The 14,297-nt window shown below is 37.0% G+C and overlaps 1 protein-coding gene across 2 annotated transcripts in view; it reads left to right on the top strand.

The window, feature by feature from the left end:
- Positions 1-13,883, top strand: part of mocos (molybdenum cofactor sulfurase) — a 28,173-nt gene extending 14,290 nt beyond the window's left edge. Inside the window, exons 2-16 of one of the 2 annotated variants that reach the window (XM_048204335.1) lie at positions 4,015-4,146; positions 4,465-4,554; positions 4,656-4,722; positions 5,294-5,944; positions 6,050-6,126; positions 6,207-6,406; positions 6,609-6,725; positions 8,434-8,820; positions 8,917-9,079; positions 9,402-9,486; positions 9,678-9,802; positions 12,866-12,962; positions 13,190-13,331; positions 13,413-13,517; positions 13,637-13,883. In XM_048204335.1, coding sequence (XP_048060292.1) covers positions 4,015-4,146; positions 4,465-4,554; positions 4,656-4,722; positions 5,294-5,944; positions 6,050-6,126; positions 6,207-6,406; positions 6,609-6,725; positions 8,434-8,820; positions 8,917-9,079; positions 9,402-9,486; positions 9,678-9,802; positions 12,866-12,962; positions 13,190-13,331; positions 13,413-13,517; positions 13,637-13,753 — 2,555 coding nt within the window. In that variant the 3' untranslated portion in view covers positions 13,754-13,883. Of the gene's footprint in view, positions 1-4,014; positions 4,147-4,464; positions 4,555-4,655; positions 4,723-5,293; positions 5,945-6,049; positions 6,127-6,206; positions 6,407-6,608; positions 6,726-8,433; positions 8,821-8,916; positions 9,080-9,401; positions 9,487-9,677; positions 9,803-12,865; positions 12,963-13,159; positions 13,332-13,412; positions 13,518-13,636 lie in introns of those variants that run through there. The other variant, XM_048204336.1, reaches the window with a different exon arrangement.
- Positions 13,884-14,297: the final 414 nt, after the last annotated feature.

The raw sequence follows: 14,297 nt of genomic DNA, 5'->3' as shown, positions 1-14,297 counted from the left end.
GGCCTCACTTGCCTCAGTTAAGGTCAGTGTTCATGACTCCACCATAAGAAAGAGACTGGGCAAAAATGGCCTGCATGGCTGAGTTCCAAGATGAAAACTGCTGCTGAGCAAAAAGAACATAAAGGCTCGTCTCAGTTTTGATAGAAAACATCTTGATGATCCCCAAGACTTTTGGGAAAATACTCTGTGGACTGACGAGACAAAAGTTGAACTTCTTGGAAGGTGTGTGTCCCATTGCGTCTGGCGTAAAAGTAACACAGCATTTCAGAAAAAGAACATCATACCAACAGTAAAATATGGTGGTGGTAGTATGATGGTCTGGGGCTGTTTTGCTGCTTCAGGACCTGGAAGACTTGCTGTGATAAATGGAACCATGAATTCTGCTGTCTACCAAAAAATCCTGAAGGACAATGTCCAGACATCTGTTCGTGACCTCAAGCTGAAGTGAACTTGGGTTCTGCAGCAGGACAATGATCCAAAACACATCAGCAAGTCCACCTCTGAATGGCTGAAGAAAAACAAAATGAAGACTTTGGAGTGGCCTAGTCAAAGTCCTGACCTCAATCCTATTGAGATGCTGTTGCGTGACCTTAAAAAGGCGGTTTATACTCGAAAACCCTCCAGTGTGGCTGAATTACAACAATTCTGCAAAGATGAGTGGGACAAAATTCCTCCACAGCACTGTAACAGACTCATTGCAAGTTATTGCAAATGCTTGATTGCAGTTGTTGCTGCTAAGGGTGGCCCAACCAGTTATTAGGTTTAGGGGGCAAGCACTTTTTCACACAGGGCCATGTGGGTTTGGATTTTATTTTCCCTTCATAATAAAAACCTTCATTTAAAAACTGCATATTGTGTTTACTTGTGTTATCTTTGATTCATATTTAAATCTGTTTGATGATATATATATATATATATATATATATATATATATGCAAAAAACAATTATTTTCACCTTCATTCTGACCCTCTGTCTGAAATAACACTTTTTTAATTGGTGGCTCCTTTAAGGATTGTCAGTATATGACCACTGTTGTGATTGGCTTACGTCATTGTATAGGAAACAGTATCAACGGCCACTAGCTATTGCACACATTTATATGGATAATGTTTTTTGAAAACATTATCCATATAAAACTGTCATTTACAGACAAAGAATTATGAAATAATTTACTTACTGTTTGTGATGCAGCTGCTGTCAGATCCAATACGGTTGGCTGCTTCATCTTTCAACAAAAGTTTCTTTGTGAACTCTCATCGTTTACAAAAAAAAATGCTCTGAACAAACATAAACCGGAACACCATTAACATAAACCATCCATGCTGAAATACTTCTGAAGTCTGTACAGAGATGGACGTGATAAACACGAATGTTCTTTCACTCTTCCATTAGTCCTGTTGTTGACAGACTTGAGTGCTTGGAGTACGTCAGAAGTTGAACGTGCATCTGTATATTGTATCCAGTGTAGACAGCATCAGTGATTATAATGGGTTCTATTTGTGTTTAGCAACGCTCACATCAAGTGGGCTGGGTGATGTGTAACTATTTGTCAATGTCTTGCTCTGAAGGCAGTCATATGCAAATGCAAATGTGTGTATATACAGATCCCACAATATCAAAAGCCAGGCCATTTTTGGAGCTTGATTAAATAAATGCTTTGTTTATAATGAGGAGGAAGTTTTACGGTATGAAAATTGCAGGATGTTTTAATGGTACAAAGAACTTTTATATGTCAAAAATCAAGGCAAATTTGATTTCTCATGTCATGAGACTAAAAGTAAAACCAAAAGTAAAACTATTAACAAACATTTTTGTTTATTTAAATAAAGATGAAATAACATAAAATATATAAATTAGATCAAAAACTTAAACTAAACAAAATTGAAATGTTACATTGGCAACGAACTGAAATAAGTTGAAGTGCTAAAATGACTAAAACTAAAAAAAAAAAAAATTAAAACTATTTAGAAATATAAAAATGATACAAGCACAAAAGGAAAAATATATATAAAAAAAGCTAATTCAAAAATAATAATAATGAAAACTATGACTAAAATAATCACAGACTGTCAGCTAAAAAAGTGAAGCCATCTTGTTTTTATGGTAACTACTGTCCACAATTTCTACAGTACCTTTGCACTCTATTTATCCATAAATCCCAAAATTGCTAATAGAACTCTTGTTATATTATAACATAAAGTGAATTGAGTGTGACTGTTTATCTATTTTCATACTATAAAACCCCGTTACATGTCTTACTACTTATGCTGTCTTAATAATATATTTTCTCTGGATCTGTTCTTAGTTGCTGAGATTTCAACAAGCCTCATTCTGAGGGTATACATTATCAAAACTATTGTGACCTTTGTACTTAAGCCTAAAAAAACCCACAAAAATACAACAAAGATATGTTACAACAGTTTGCAAGATTTACCATGGTAATAAAAAAATGCAGAAACCACGGTTAGTACATTTTATAAGGATAATGTAGGTAAACAAGTTTTTGATACTAGCATTTTGGAATTAAATGTAATAAAATTAAAAGTCATACACATTCAAAAGTCTGGGGTTGATAAGATTTTTTTTAATGTTTTTGAAAGTAATTTTGTGAAATATGAAACTGTTACCATTCCGTTCTCTTTTAAAATATTTAATAATGCCATTTATTCCTGTGACAGCAAAGCTGAATTTTCAGTATCATTACTCCAGTCTTCAGTGTCACATGATCCTTCAGAAATCATTCTACACTGAACAAAATTATAAACGCAACTCATCAGCGGTTTGCTGATGTCAATGTTGTGGATCGAGTGGCTCATGGTGGTGGTGGGGTTATGGCATGGGCAGGCGTATGTTATGGACAACGAACACAGGTGCATTTTATTGATGGCATTTTGAATGCACAGAGATACCGTGATGAGATCCTGAGGCCCACTGTTGTGCCATTCATCCACGACCATCACCTCATGTTGCAGCATGATAATGCATGGCCCCATGTTGCAAGGATCTGTACACAATTCCTGGAAGCTGAAAACATCCCAGTTCTTGCATGGCCAGCATACTCACCGGACATGTCACCCATTGAGCATGTTTGGGATGCTCTGGATCGGCGTATACGACAACGTGTTCCAGTTCCTGCCAATATCCAGCAACTTCGCACAGCCATTGAAGCGGAGTGGAACAACATTCCACAGGCCACAATCAACAACCTGATCAACTCTATGCGAAGGAGATGTGATGCACTGCGTGAGGCAAATGGTGGTCGCACCAGATACTGACTGGTTTTTGGACCCCCGCAATACAGTAAAACTGCACATTTTATAGAGTGGCCTTTTATTGTGGCCAGCCTAAGGCACACCTGTGCAATAATCATGCTGTCTAATCAGCATCTTGATATGCCACACCTGTGAGGTGGATGGATTATCTCAGCAGAGGAGAAGTGCTCACTAACACAGATTTAGACAGATTTGTGAACAATATTTGAGAGGAATAGGCCTTTGTGTACATAGAAAAAGTCTTAGATCTTTGAGTTTAGCTCATTAAAAATGGGGGGAAAAACAAAAGTGTTGCGTTTATAATTTTGTTCAGTGTATTATGCTGCTCAAGAAACATTTATTATTATTATCAATGGTGAAAACAATTGTGCTGCTTAATTTTTTTTTATGGAAACTGATACATTTTGTTTCAGAATGATAAAAGTATAAATTTCTTTCAAAATAAAAAAAATCTTACTGGCCCCAATATTTTGAACTGTATATGTCAAATAATTGTAGGTCTACTCAAAATGATGTTTGGTGATCAGTTATTATTTACTTAATATCTGATAGTATGTGAGTCCATAAGACATGCTTCAGAACCGTCATGGGCTTCTAAAGAAACGCCACTATATTTGTCCTGCAGAAAAATCAACAGTCACACTGCAGCTGGACTTTGGTCTCGCTTCTATCAATTGGACATGGATGAGTGATATATAAATTAGCGAAAGAGGGAGCTCTTGTGTCTGTCTGACTTTACAGAAATGGAGACACAGTCTTCGCAGGACTTCCAGGACTTGTGTACCTTTGAGAGCTTTAAGAGTTTCTGGCCCTATTATGGTTACGGCGTTGATCAACAAGAGCTGATTGATCGGGAATTTAAACGGATTAAAGGTAAAATAAATAAAATAAAAATAAGGTCCTTATTAACCTGCTTCCCCATTCATTAACATTTCAGTTACTACATGTGACTACTGTCACGGTTTAAAAATGTACGTTTGTGTAGTAAATAATCGATTTTTGGATTAAGAGCAGACTTTTAAGTTTCTTCGGCGGTTGAGAGCGTGGGCCTATACTATAGTGCTGCACTGTTTACTTTCTCTTTAGTTGTTGTCTTGTGGTTAGAATGCAGCGCCCTCTGTTGATCGTATTGTGAATTGCACCTAGAGGCTTAGTAGTAGACACTGAAAGGTTCTTCCTTCACTTTTTAAGGTATTACATACCTTGATCATGCAGGGACAACGCTATTTCCTGAATCTCAGATTAAAGAATTTTACGATGACATATCTAGGAATGTTTATGGTGAGTTTTTTTCCCCTGATGAACAATCATAACATCATAACTTCATAACATCAAAAAATTACGAGGTTTTTGTCATTTTTGCTCCAATTTTTTTACCTCAGGCAATCCTCACAGTCACAATCCCAGTAGTAGACTAACACACGACACTGTGGAAAGTGTCAGATACAGGTAAGATCTTTTGCACCCTCTGAATTTTTCATCAGTTAGCCTACAGCAAAACAGACTTTATTACCATTTAAATGTATTTTTTAAAAGTACGAAGCAGTTGGAAACAAAAACATTGCTTATTTTATTATTATTTTCTCTTCAGAGAGAGTATATACTGTATACACATCTATACCTATCTATCTATGTATCTATCTATCTATCTATCTATCTATATATATATATATATATATATATATATATATATATATATACACACACACACATATATACATATATATAATAAGCAAGTTTTGTTGTTAACTAAACTATTAAACATCGAAATTGGCCTGAATTGAGACAGATTGAGTGTTACTAATATTTAGTAGTATTATAGTAATATTTTATAATAAGCAGTATAATATATATAATAAGCAAGTTTTGTTATTGTTAACTAAACTATTAAACATCGAAATTGGCCTGAATTGAGACAGATTGAGTGTTACTAATATTTAGTAGTATTATAGTAATATTTTTATTAAGAACTTAATAACGTTATAGATATGTGATAGCTCTTTGTTTTGAACATCTGCAGGATACTGGAACATTTTAATACATGTCCTGAAGAGTACTCAGTGATTTTCACATCAGGATGTACTGCAGCACTGAAATTAGTGGCTGACACTTTCCCCTGGAAGGCCGTGTCAAACGAGGAGCCTGGAAGTCAGTTCTGCTACCTCACTGACAACCACACCTCTGTGGTGGGCATTCGCAGTGTGGCCGCACTCCAGGGAGTTGGCACCATTTCAGTTCTTCCTCATGAAGTGGAAGCAAGAGCGAAAAAACCCCTGATGCAGACAAATGGAGAGGAGGAGTGTTCTACTCCTCATCTTTTTTGTTATCCTGCCCAGAGTAACTTCTCAGGCAGAAAATATCCTCTCAGCTATGTGAAAGGAATTCAGTCTCAACAGCTCTATCCAGCATGTGAGCATCATGGTCGATGGTTTGTTCTCCTTGACGCTGCCTGTTTTGTAAGCTGCTCACCGCTGGATCTAAGCCAGTATCCAGCTGATTTTGTGCCAATATCCTTCTACAAAATGTTTGGCTTCCCGACTGGACTCGGAGCCTTGCTGGTGAGGAATGAGACTGCTGAGTTCTTGAGAAAAAGTTACTTTGGAGGAGGGACAGCAGCAGCGTATCTTGTGGCAGAGAATTATTTTGTACCAAAGCCAAATGTAGTCAGCAGGTAAGATATTTGACCTCTAATTATTGGCAAGCAGCATAGTTGATGCTACTGCAGCTGTCATAATTTGTTTAATGTGTACTTATTCTTTTTTCATGACTTTATCAGGTTTGAGGATGGCACAATCTCCTTCCTTGACATAATATCTCTCCATCATGGTTTTGAAATGCTTCAAAAACTTACAGGTTCAGAAGTTTATGATTTACGTGTTGAACATGGTTATGATTCTCATTCTACATTAAAGGTGGATGTTTTTGGTTTTCAGGGAGTATGCTGAACATTCAGCTTCACACATTTGGTTTGGCTCGTTACACCCACATTATCCTCTCGTGCCTGTGTCATAGCAATGGAAGACCTGTGGCACAGATCCACTGTGATAATGACTTTCAAAATATTGCTGAACAGGGTGCAATCCTCAACTTTAGTCTACTGGACTGTCATGGACGAACAGTAGGGTATTCTCAGGTCAGTCAGGAATTGCCTAATGTTACTATTTTTTTGGGTTGTGTTACGTTCTCCCCAGATTACCCTGTAAAAAGAGGTATATTTATAAACACATTCTGTAAACTGTTTCTCACATCTGTTCAGATAATGAAGAAAATCTAAAATGTAAGAATTAGAAAATGTTGACTATGTCTTTGCTTATTGTTTGTTTGTTTTTTGCCAGGTGGATAAAATGGCCAGTCTCTTCAACATTCATATTCGCACAGGCTGTTTCTGCAACACAGGAGCCTGCCAACATTATCTGGCTATCAGCAACCAAAATGTGAAGAGTAATTTGCATGTAAGTGAATGTCCGCCAATACAAAATTTGATGTTTGCATGACAATTAGAACTTACAGACAGACAGACCAACAGATAGATAGATAGATAGATAGATAGATAGATAACAAAGAGACGGATGGATGGATGAATGAGGACAGACAGATAAATAGATAGATAGAACAGAGAGATGGATGGATGGATGGATGAGGATAGATAGATAGATAGATAGAACAGGGAGATAGATAGATAGATAGATAGATAGATAGATAGATAGATAGATAGATAGATAGATAGATAGATAGATAGATAGATAGATAGATAACAAAGAGACAGATGGATAGATGAATGAGGACAGATAGATAGATAGATAGAGAGATAGAACAGGGAGATAGATAGAGAGATAGATAGATAGAGAGATAGATATATAACAAAGAGACAGATGGATAGATGAATGAGGACAGATAGATAGATAGAGAGATAGAACAGGGAGATAGATAGATAGATAGATAGATAGATAGATAGATAGATAGATAGATAGATAGATAGATAGAACAGGGAGATAGAACAGGGAGATAGATAGATAGATAGATAGATAGATAACAAAGAGACAGATGGATAGATGAATGAGGACAGATAGATAGAGAGATAGAACAGGGAGATAGATAGAGAGATAGATAGATAGAGAGATAGATATATAACAAAGAGACAGATGGATAGATGAATGAGGACAGATAGATAGATAGAGAGATAGAACAGGGAGATAGATAGATAGATAGATAGATAGATAGATAGATAGATAGAACAGGGAGATAGATAGATAGATAGATAGATAGATAAATAACAAAGAGACAGATGGATAGATGAATGAGGACAGATAGATAGATAGATAGATAGATAGATAGATAGATAGATAACAAAGAGACGGATGGATAGATAGATAGATAGATAGATAGATAGATAGATAGATAGATAGATAACAAAGAGACGGATAGATAGATAGATAGATAGATAGAACAGAGATGGATGGATTGATGGATGATAGATAGATAGATAGATAGATAGATAGATAGATAGATAGATAGATAGATAGATAGATAGATAGATAACAAAGAGATGGATGGATAGATAGAACAGAGATGGATGGATGGATGGATGGATGAGGATAGATAGATAGATAGATAGATAGATAGATAGATAGATAGATAGAACAGAGATGGATGGATGGATGGATAGATAGATAGAACAGAGATGGATGGATGAGGATAGATAGATAGATAGATAGATAGATAGATAGATAGATAGATAGATAGATAGATAGATCAGAGGTGGATGGATGGATAGATAGAACAGAGATGGATGGATGGATAGATAGATAGATAGATAGATAGAACAGAGATGGATGGATGGATAGATAGAACAGAGATGGATGGATGGATGAGGATAGATAGAACAGAGATGATGGATGGATGGATGAGGATAGATAGATAGATAGATAGATAGATAGATAGAACAGAGATGGATAGATAGAACAGAGATGGATGGATGGATGAGGATAGATAGATAGATAGATAGATATAACAGAGATAGATAGATAGATAGATAGAACAGATATGGATGGATGGATGGATGAGGATAGATAGATAGATAGATAGATAGATAGATAGATAGATAGATAGATCTATAAATAAGATGTTTGAAATAATTGTTATGGAATGGTTCTTTTCAAGGCCGGTCATGTCTGTGGAGACAACATTGATCTGGTTGAGGGACGTCCCACAGGATCTATCCGTGTGTCTTTTGGATATATGTCCAGTTTTGAGGACTGTCGGAACTTTCTTCGGTTTGTTGTGAATTGTTTTGTGGACAAACCACTAATCTTGGACCAAAAGAGACTAACCAAGTTAAAGTCAGCTGCACCAAAAGAGTCATCAGCATCTTATCATCTGACATTAATAACAAATGGCCAACTAGAGCATGAGCAAGTTATCACCCCTTCACCTGAGAGAATAACACCATCTGAAGGCACTGTGTCAAAAGAAGCAAAGGACAATGGCATTAGTCATACTCTAACCAATCTCTTTATCTACCCTGTCAAATCATGTGCATCATTTGAGGTACAGAAAGATTTTTTTTTTTTTTTGGCAATGAAATGCAGATTAATGTAATTAGTTTTCATGGCAAGTACTCAGTTGTTGTGATTGACCAAACAGGTGACCGAGTGGCCGCTGGGACCACAGGGTTTGTTGTATGACCGTTTGTGGATGGTTGTGAACGAGAATGGGGTTTGTCTGAGCCAGAAAAGGGAGCCAAAACTGTGTCTCATCCACCCTATCATCTGTCTGGCCTCTAACACACTGCAGCTGCAGGTCTCAGGTCAGACATTTGCTGTTCCCAATAGTGTAGTACAAAGAGCATCACTACAGCTTTTTAAAAAACAATAATTGCAGACATCTCATGAGATAAGGTGATTTTTGTAAATAATAATGTACTTATTGTGTTCATGTTGTATTGTGAAACCCTGCTATTGAGGTTGAATACGGGTAAGGTTAGGGACATGTTTAGTGGTATGGATAGGTTTAAGGGTGGGTTAAGGGGTAAGGGAAGAGTCAACAGTGTAATTATAGATGTAATTATGTTAATAATATTTTAATTTGTTTAATGATAAGCTAAAATAATGCATTCTCTCCTGTCTCAGGCATGGAAGCAGTCACTGTTCCCTTGGAGAATAATCTAGAGATTTCAGATCTAAGAACATCCCAAACCAAAGTTTGCGGTGACAGGTATGAAGATAAAACACAAGCCCATCAAAAAATGTCATTGAGCCCTTTTATTTTATATCATTAGAATATGCATTTAGACATTGTTGAGCTTAAAATGTATAAACAGTTTCATATGTTTGAATCTTGTAGCTTGATACTGCAGTTTAATATGAATATTGTTGTAGCTTAATATTAATGTGTCTTTGGTGTAGGGTACAGACAGTGGATTGTGGGGAGGAAGTTTCAGCCTGGCTTACAGAGTTTCTGGGAAAACCTTGTCATCTTATAAGGCAGAGACCGGAGTTCCTGCGTGATATGAAATTTGGACGAGAAAAAGGTCAAATACAACATTTGTATTTGGATATATTTATTTATTTGTTGGAACGTAACAAAATCCTGTAGTTTAAATTTAATATTAGCTTTATTAATAATTGTGCTGGATACATACTATACAATTTTAGCCCCAATTTTCACTTTCACGACAATTTTGTGGAAATTGACGTCAAATGCCAGAATTCAGAAGCAAATCGGTGCATAATGTGTATTTTCAAAGACATGACCTTTTTAAAGGTGACATGACGTGTAGCCAAGTATGGAGCAGTGGGCAGTTTTTTTTTTTGTTTTGTTTTTTTTGCTGCGGCACCTGGGGAGCGATTGGGGGTTAGGTGCCCTGCTCAGGGGCACCTACATGTCCTGCTGGTACTGAGACTTGAACCTGCGACCTTCGGGTTACAAGTCTGACTCTCAAACCATTAGGCCACAGCTGCCTAAGAAGCACAATCTGAGAGAAGTGCCGATGCATCACCAATGCCCATGAGATATTTAGCATGCTTTTGGGAATGTGTTTTGACTGGAAATTACATCGGCGAAGACCTACAGCCAATGAGAGAGAAATATACAGGGCAAGTAAAAGTTCAGGGGGTGGAGTCACAGACTTGCAACAGAACATCAGCAAGCATGGCTTCTGCAAGCAACCATTCTCTCCTCCGTATTCTTCTTTTTTCTGCAAATCAGCACACAGACAATTTGGATTGCAAGCTTCTTGTGAGCTACCATGAAATGCAGTCTCATGGGAGAACTTGTGATCTTTATTTCCTGTGTCACTTCTCACCTGTGTTTGGTTGTGAAATGTAGTTTGTTGATCAGACAGAGTTGTTGGCGATTCTTCCTATTGAAATGTTATGTAATGTGTCAAGTCACCTTTATTTCTATGACACTTTATACAATACTGATTGTTTTAAAGCAGCTTTACAGTGATAAGCTGAAGTTAGTTCAGTGTTGATTCAGTTCACTTCAATGACTGTGTGAAGTTCATCAATTATAAAATGAGTTCAATTCAGCTCTACAGAAATCAGTGATGTCATCGTCCAGCTCGGTTCAGTTCTCATCCATTAGTGTCAGTGCAGTCAAGTCAATAATATTGCTAGCCAGAGGTACGTGGCAAGGAACCGAAACCCCATCGGTGACAAGAAAACCTTGAGAGAAACCAGGCTCAGTTGGGGGACCAGTCCTCTTTTTTTCCAAATGAACGAACATGATGTGATTATGTGTCCATACTGCATCACAAATCAGATTGTGGATTGATATCATTCAGAATATTTCATCCAGCTCCTTCTCCTTGAAGAATGGGATACATCACGATGGCAAATGGTGGGGAGGAGGTGAAGCTGGCCATAGGGTCTGTGTAGAGGACTTGTCTGGTTCTTGTGATCCTCACCGAGGGTCTGTACCATGGGCTGTTTATTTGACAAGGTCTTTGCAATGGCGATTGGTCTCTAGGGCTTGTCTTGTCATGGTCTCCGCTGACATTCAGGGCTGCCTCTAAGTGCAGGTCCATCCGATCTGGATACTGACCCGATCTGGCTGACTATGGTAACATCAGGACAAGAAAGAGACAGTCGGGCTAATATTATCGTATGTACAATGTAAGAAGTACATCAGTGTTATAGGAAATGCTTGTTCTGTTTGACCCAATTTATGCAACCTAACAATCCTTCAAGGGATTTGAATTATAAAAATGTGATAGTGTGTTAGTTGTATGCCAGGTTAAAGAAATGATCCGATCTGATGACTTTCGTGTAGTGAAAATCATGTCATGTGTTCCAGCATTAGGTTCTGTATTATGAATAAACAGTGTTAAAGGTGCCATCGAATGAAAAATTTAATTTACCTTGGCATAGTTGAATAACAAGAGTTCAGTACATGGAAATGACATACAGTGAGTCTCAAACTCCATTGTTTCCTCCTTCTTATATAAATCTCATTTGTCTAAAAGATCTCACAAAACAGGCGAATCTCAACATAACACCGACTGTTATGTAACAGTCAGGATCATTAATATGTACGCCCCCAATATTTGCATATGCCAGCTCATGTTCAAGGCATTACACAAGGGCAGCCAGTATTAACGTCTGGATCTGTGCACAGCTGAATCATCAGACTAGGTAAGCAAGCAAGGACAATAGCGAAAAATGGCAGATGGAGCGATAATAACTGACATGATCCATGATAACATGATATTTTTAGTGATATTTGTAAATTGTCTTTCTAAATGTTTAGTTAGCATGTTTCTAATGTACTGTTAAATGTGGTTAAAGTTACCATCGTTTCTTACTGTATTCACGGAGACAAGAGAGACGTCGCTATTTTCATTATTAAACACTTGCAGACTGTATAATTCATAAACACAACTTCATTCTTTATAAATCTCTCCAAAAGTGTGTAATGTTAGCTTTAGCCTGTTAGCCACGGAGCACAGCCTCAAACTCATTCAGAATCAAATGTAAACATCCAAATAAATACTATACTCACAGGAATCGATGCATGCATGCAGCATGAATGACGAACACTTTGTAAAGATCCATTTTGAGGGTTATATTAGCTGTGTGAACTTTGTTTATGCTAGTTAAGGCAGTCGAGAGCTCAGGGGAGGGGGAGCACGAGATTTAAAGGGGCCGCGCACTGAATCGGTGCATATATAATTATGGCTCAAAATAGGCAGTTAAAAAAAATAATAATAAAAAAATCTATGGGGTATTTTGAGCTGAAACTTCAAAGACACGTTCAGGGGACACCTTAGACTTATATTACATCTTATTAAAACTGGTTCTAGGGCACCTTTAAAGTAACAGTCATTCAATTTTAGATCTATTACTTGGGTTGCTTTCAGAATTCAGCATTTTATATGATCTCAATTGTTTCTTACATAACAGTGAGATTAAACAGAGAGCAAATTGAGACCTTTGCTTTTCAGATTTTTCTTTAGAGATAAGAACCTAGAAATTATGATTCAGAAGTGACCTCAACAATGACTTAAACTATGCTCAGATTTTCCAAGCTATTGTAACAAAGTCTGTCTACAATTGTTTAAACTTTTTTTTCCTGATGTGTCCCTATCCAGCCTGTTGTCCCACTGCTCTCTCTCTGGTGAATGAGGCTCAGTTTCTTCTTATTAGCAGAGCCAGTGTGTCTTTTCTACAAGATCACATTGCCAACAGGTATAGTAATGCCTAATTCACTTACAACAGCTACACCTGACCAACACAGAGCTATTTATTTGGTTGTATAACATCTGAGGCTACCCAAATGTGATTGTCTATTAGATGGCTAATAGATGACTTTTAAATTGCCAGTCTGTCTTTTTAAAATTGTCAGCCAGTACTCTGAATATATGAAGTATATGTCTTTATTTTAGGATGTTTTTGTTATCTTTGGCATGTTAAAGACATGATAGTGAGAATGAAGGAATGTGGAGCGATAAGGAACGGCTCATTCAGCGGTTCAGGGCGAATCTGGTCATCTCAGGACAGGAGCCGTTTGAAGAGGACGACTGGTCTTACTTGACAGTTGGAGGCACACAGTTTCAGGTTAGTGGAAATAGGTAATAGACACATAATCAGCAAGAATTAAAACAGATATTCAGGCCTCTTCTTCATGTTTTGTTTAAGGTGATGGGGAGATGTGGCCGCTGTCAGATGATTGGAGTTGATCAAAAATCAGCCACTAGGACCCAGGAACCCCTTAGGTCTCTTTCTGAATGCAGGAGTGGAAGGGTCTGTAAAACCAAAACTTCTTATTCTTGTTTTCTGTATTTGATTGCTTTTATAAGAATGACATTTATAATATATAAAAATCACATTACTTCTCTTTTCTCCTCGGCTCTTGTTCTTAGGTGACTTTTGGTGTTTACTTGGCTCACCAATCAGCAGGGAACTCCACTGCTGTCTCCATCTTATCCGTAGGGGACTGTGTTATTCCACGGATATCAGAATCTACTGAGAAACTTTAACATTTTTTTTTTTTTAATGTATTTTATGTGGTGTATTTGTATTAATATGAATATATTACTATATTCTATTACAGACTTTATACATTTTGCATATTCAGTATAAAAATAAATCATATTTTTGTGACATGTACACCTTCAGCTATAGGAATGAAAAAAATACATTATTTCAACAGTTTACAAAAACAGCCTTCTCTTAGATATCAGATTATGTTAGGCTTGCATCACTGCTGTGATTACTAGCTTGAGAATGTACACATTTCCTTCTCCAGAACATTTCCTCAATGTAATTATCATGCAATCCCATTGCAGAGGATGTAGTGATTATTGCATATTTAGAATAGGCCTGCAACGGATGTGGTCAGTCTAATTTTTAGTTATTAATTACTTCACATTTATGGTCCAAGTAGGCGCTTTCTTACCAAAGTGATTTATAAGCAAATACAGTAACAACACCGAAGGGTACATTTAGGAAGTTTAAAGATGTGAAAGTACAGTATGTTTAATCTGAGTCGAACCATGAGAATTTAATCAATCACAGACTCTA

The sequence above is a fragment of the Megalobrama amblycephala genome, linkage group LG10, assembly GCF_018812025.1.
Source record: "Megalobrama amblycephala isolate DHTTF-2021 linkage group LG10, ASM1881202v1, whole genome shotgun sequence".
Taxonomy (NCBI): Eukaryota; Metazoa; Chordata; class Actinopteri; order Cypriniformes; family Xenocyprididae; genus Megalobrama; species Megalobrama amblycephala.
The sequence above is the reverse complement of the archived record's forward strand: the minus strand, read 5'-3'. Positions and strand labels throughout refer to the sequence as shown.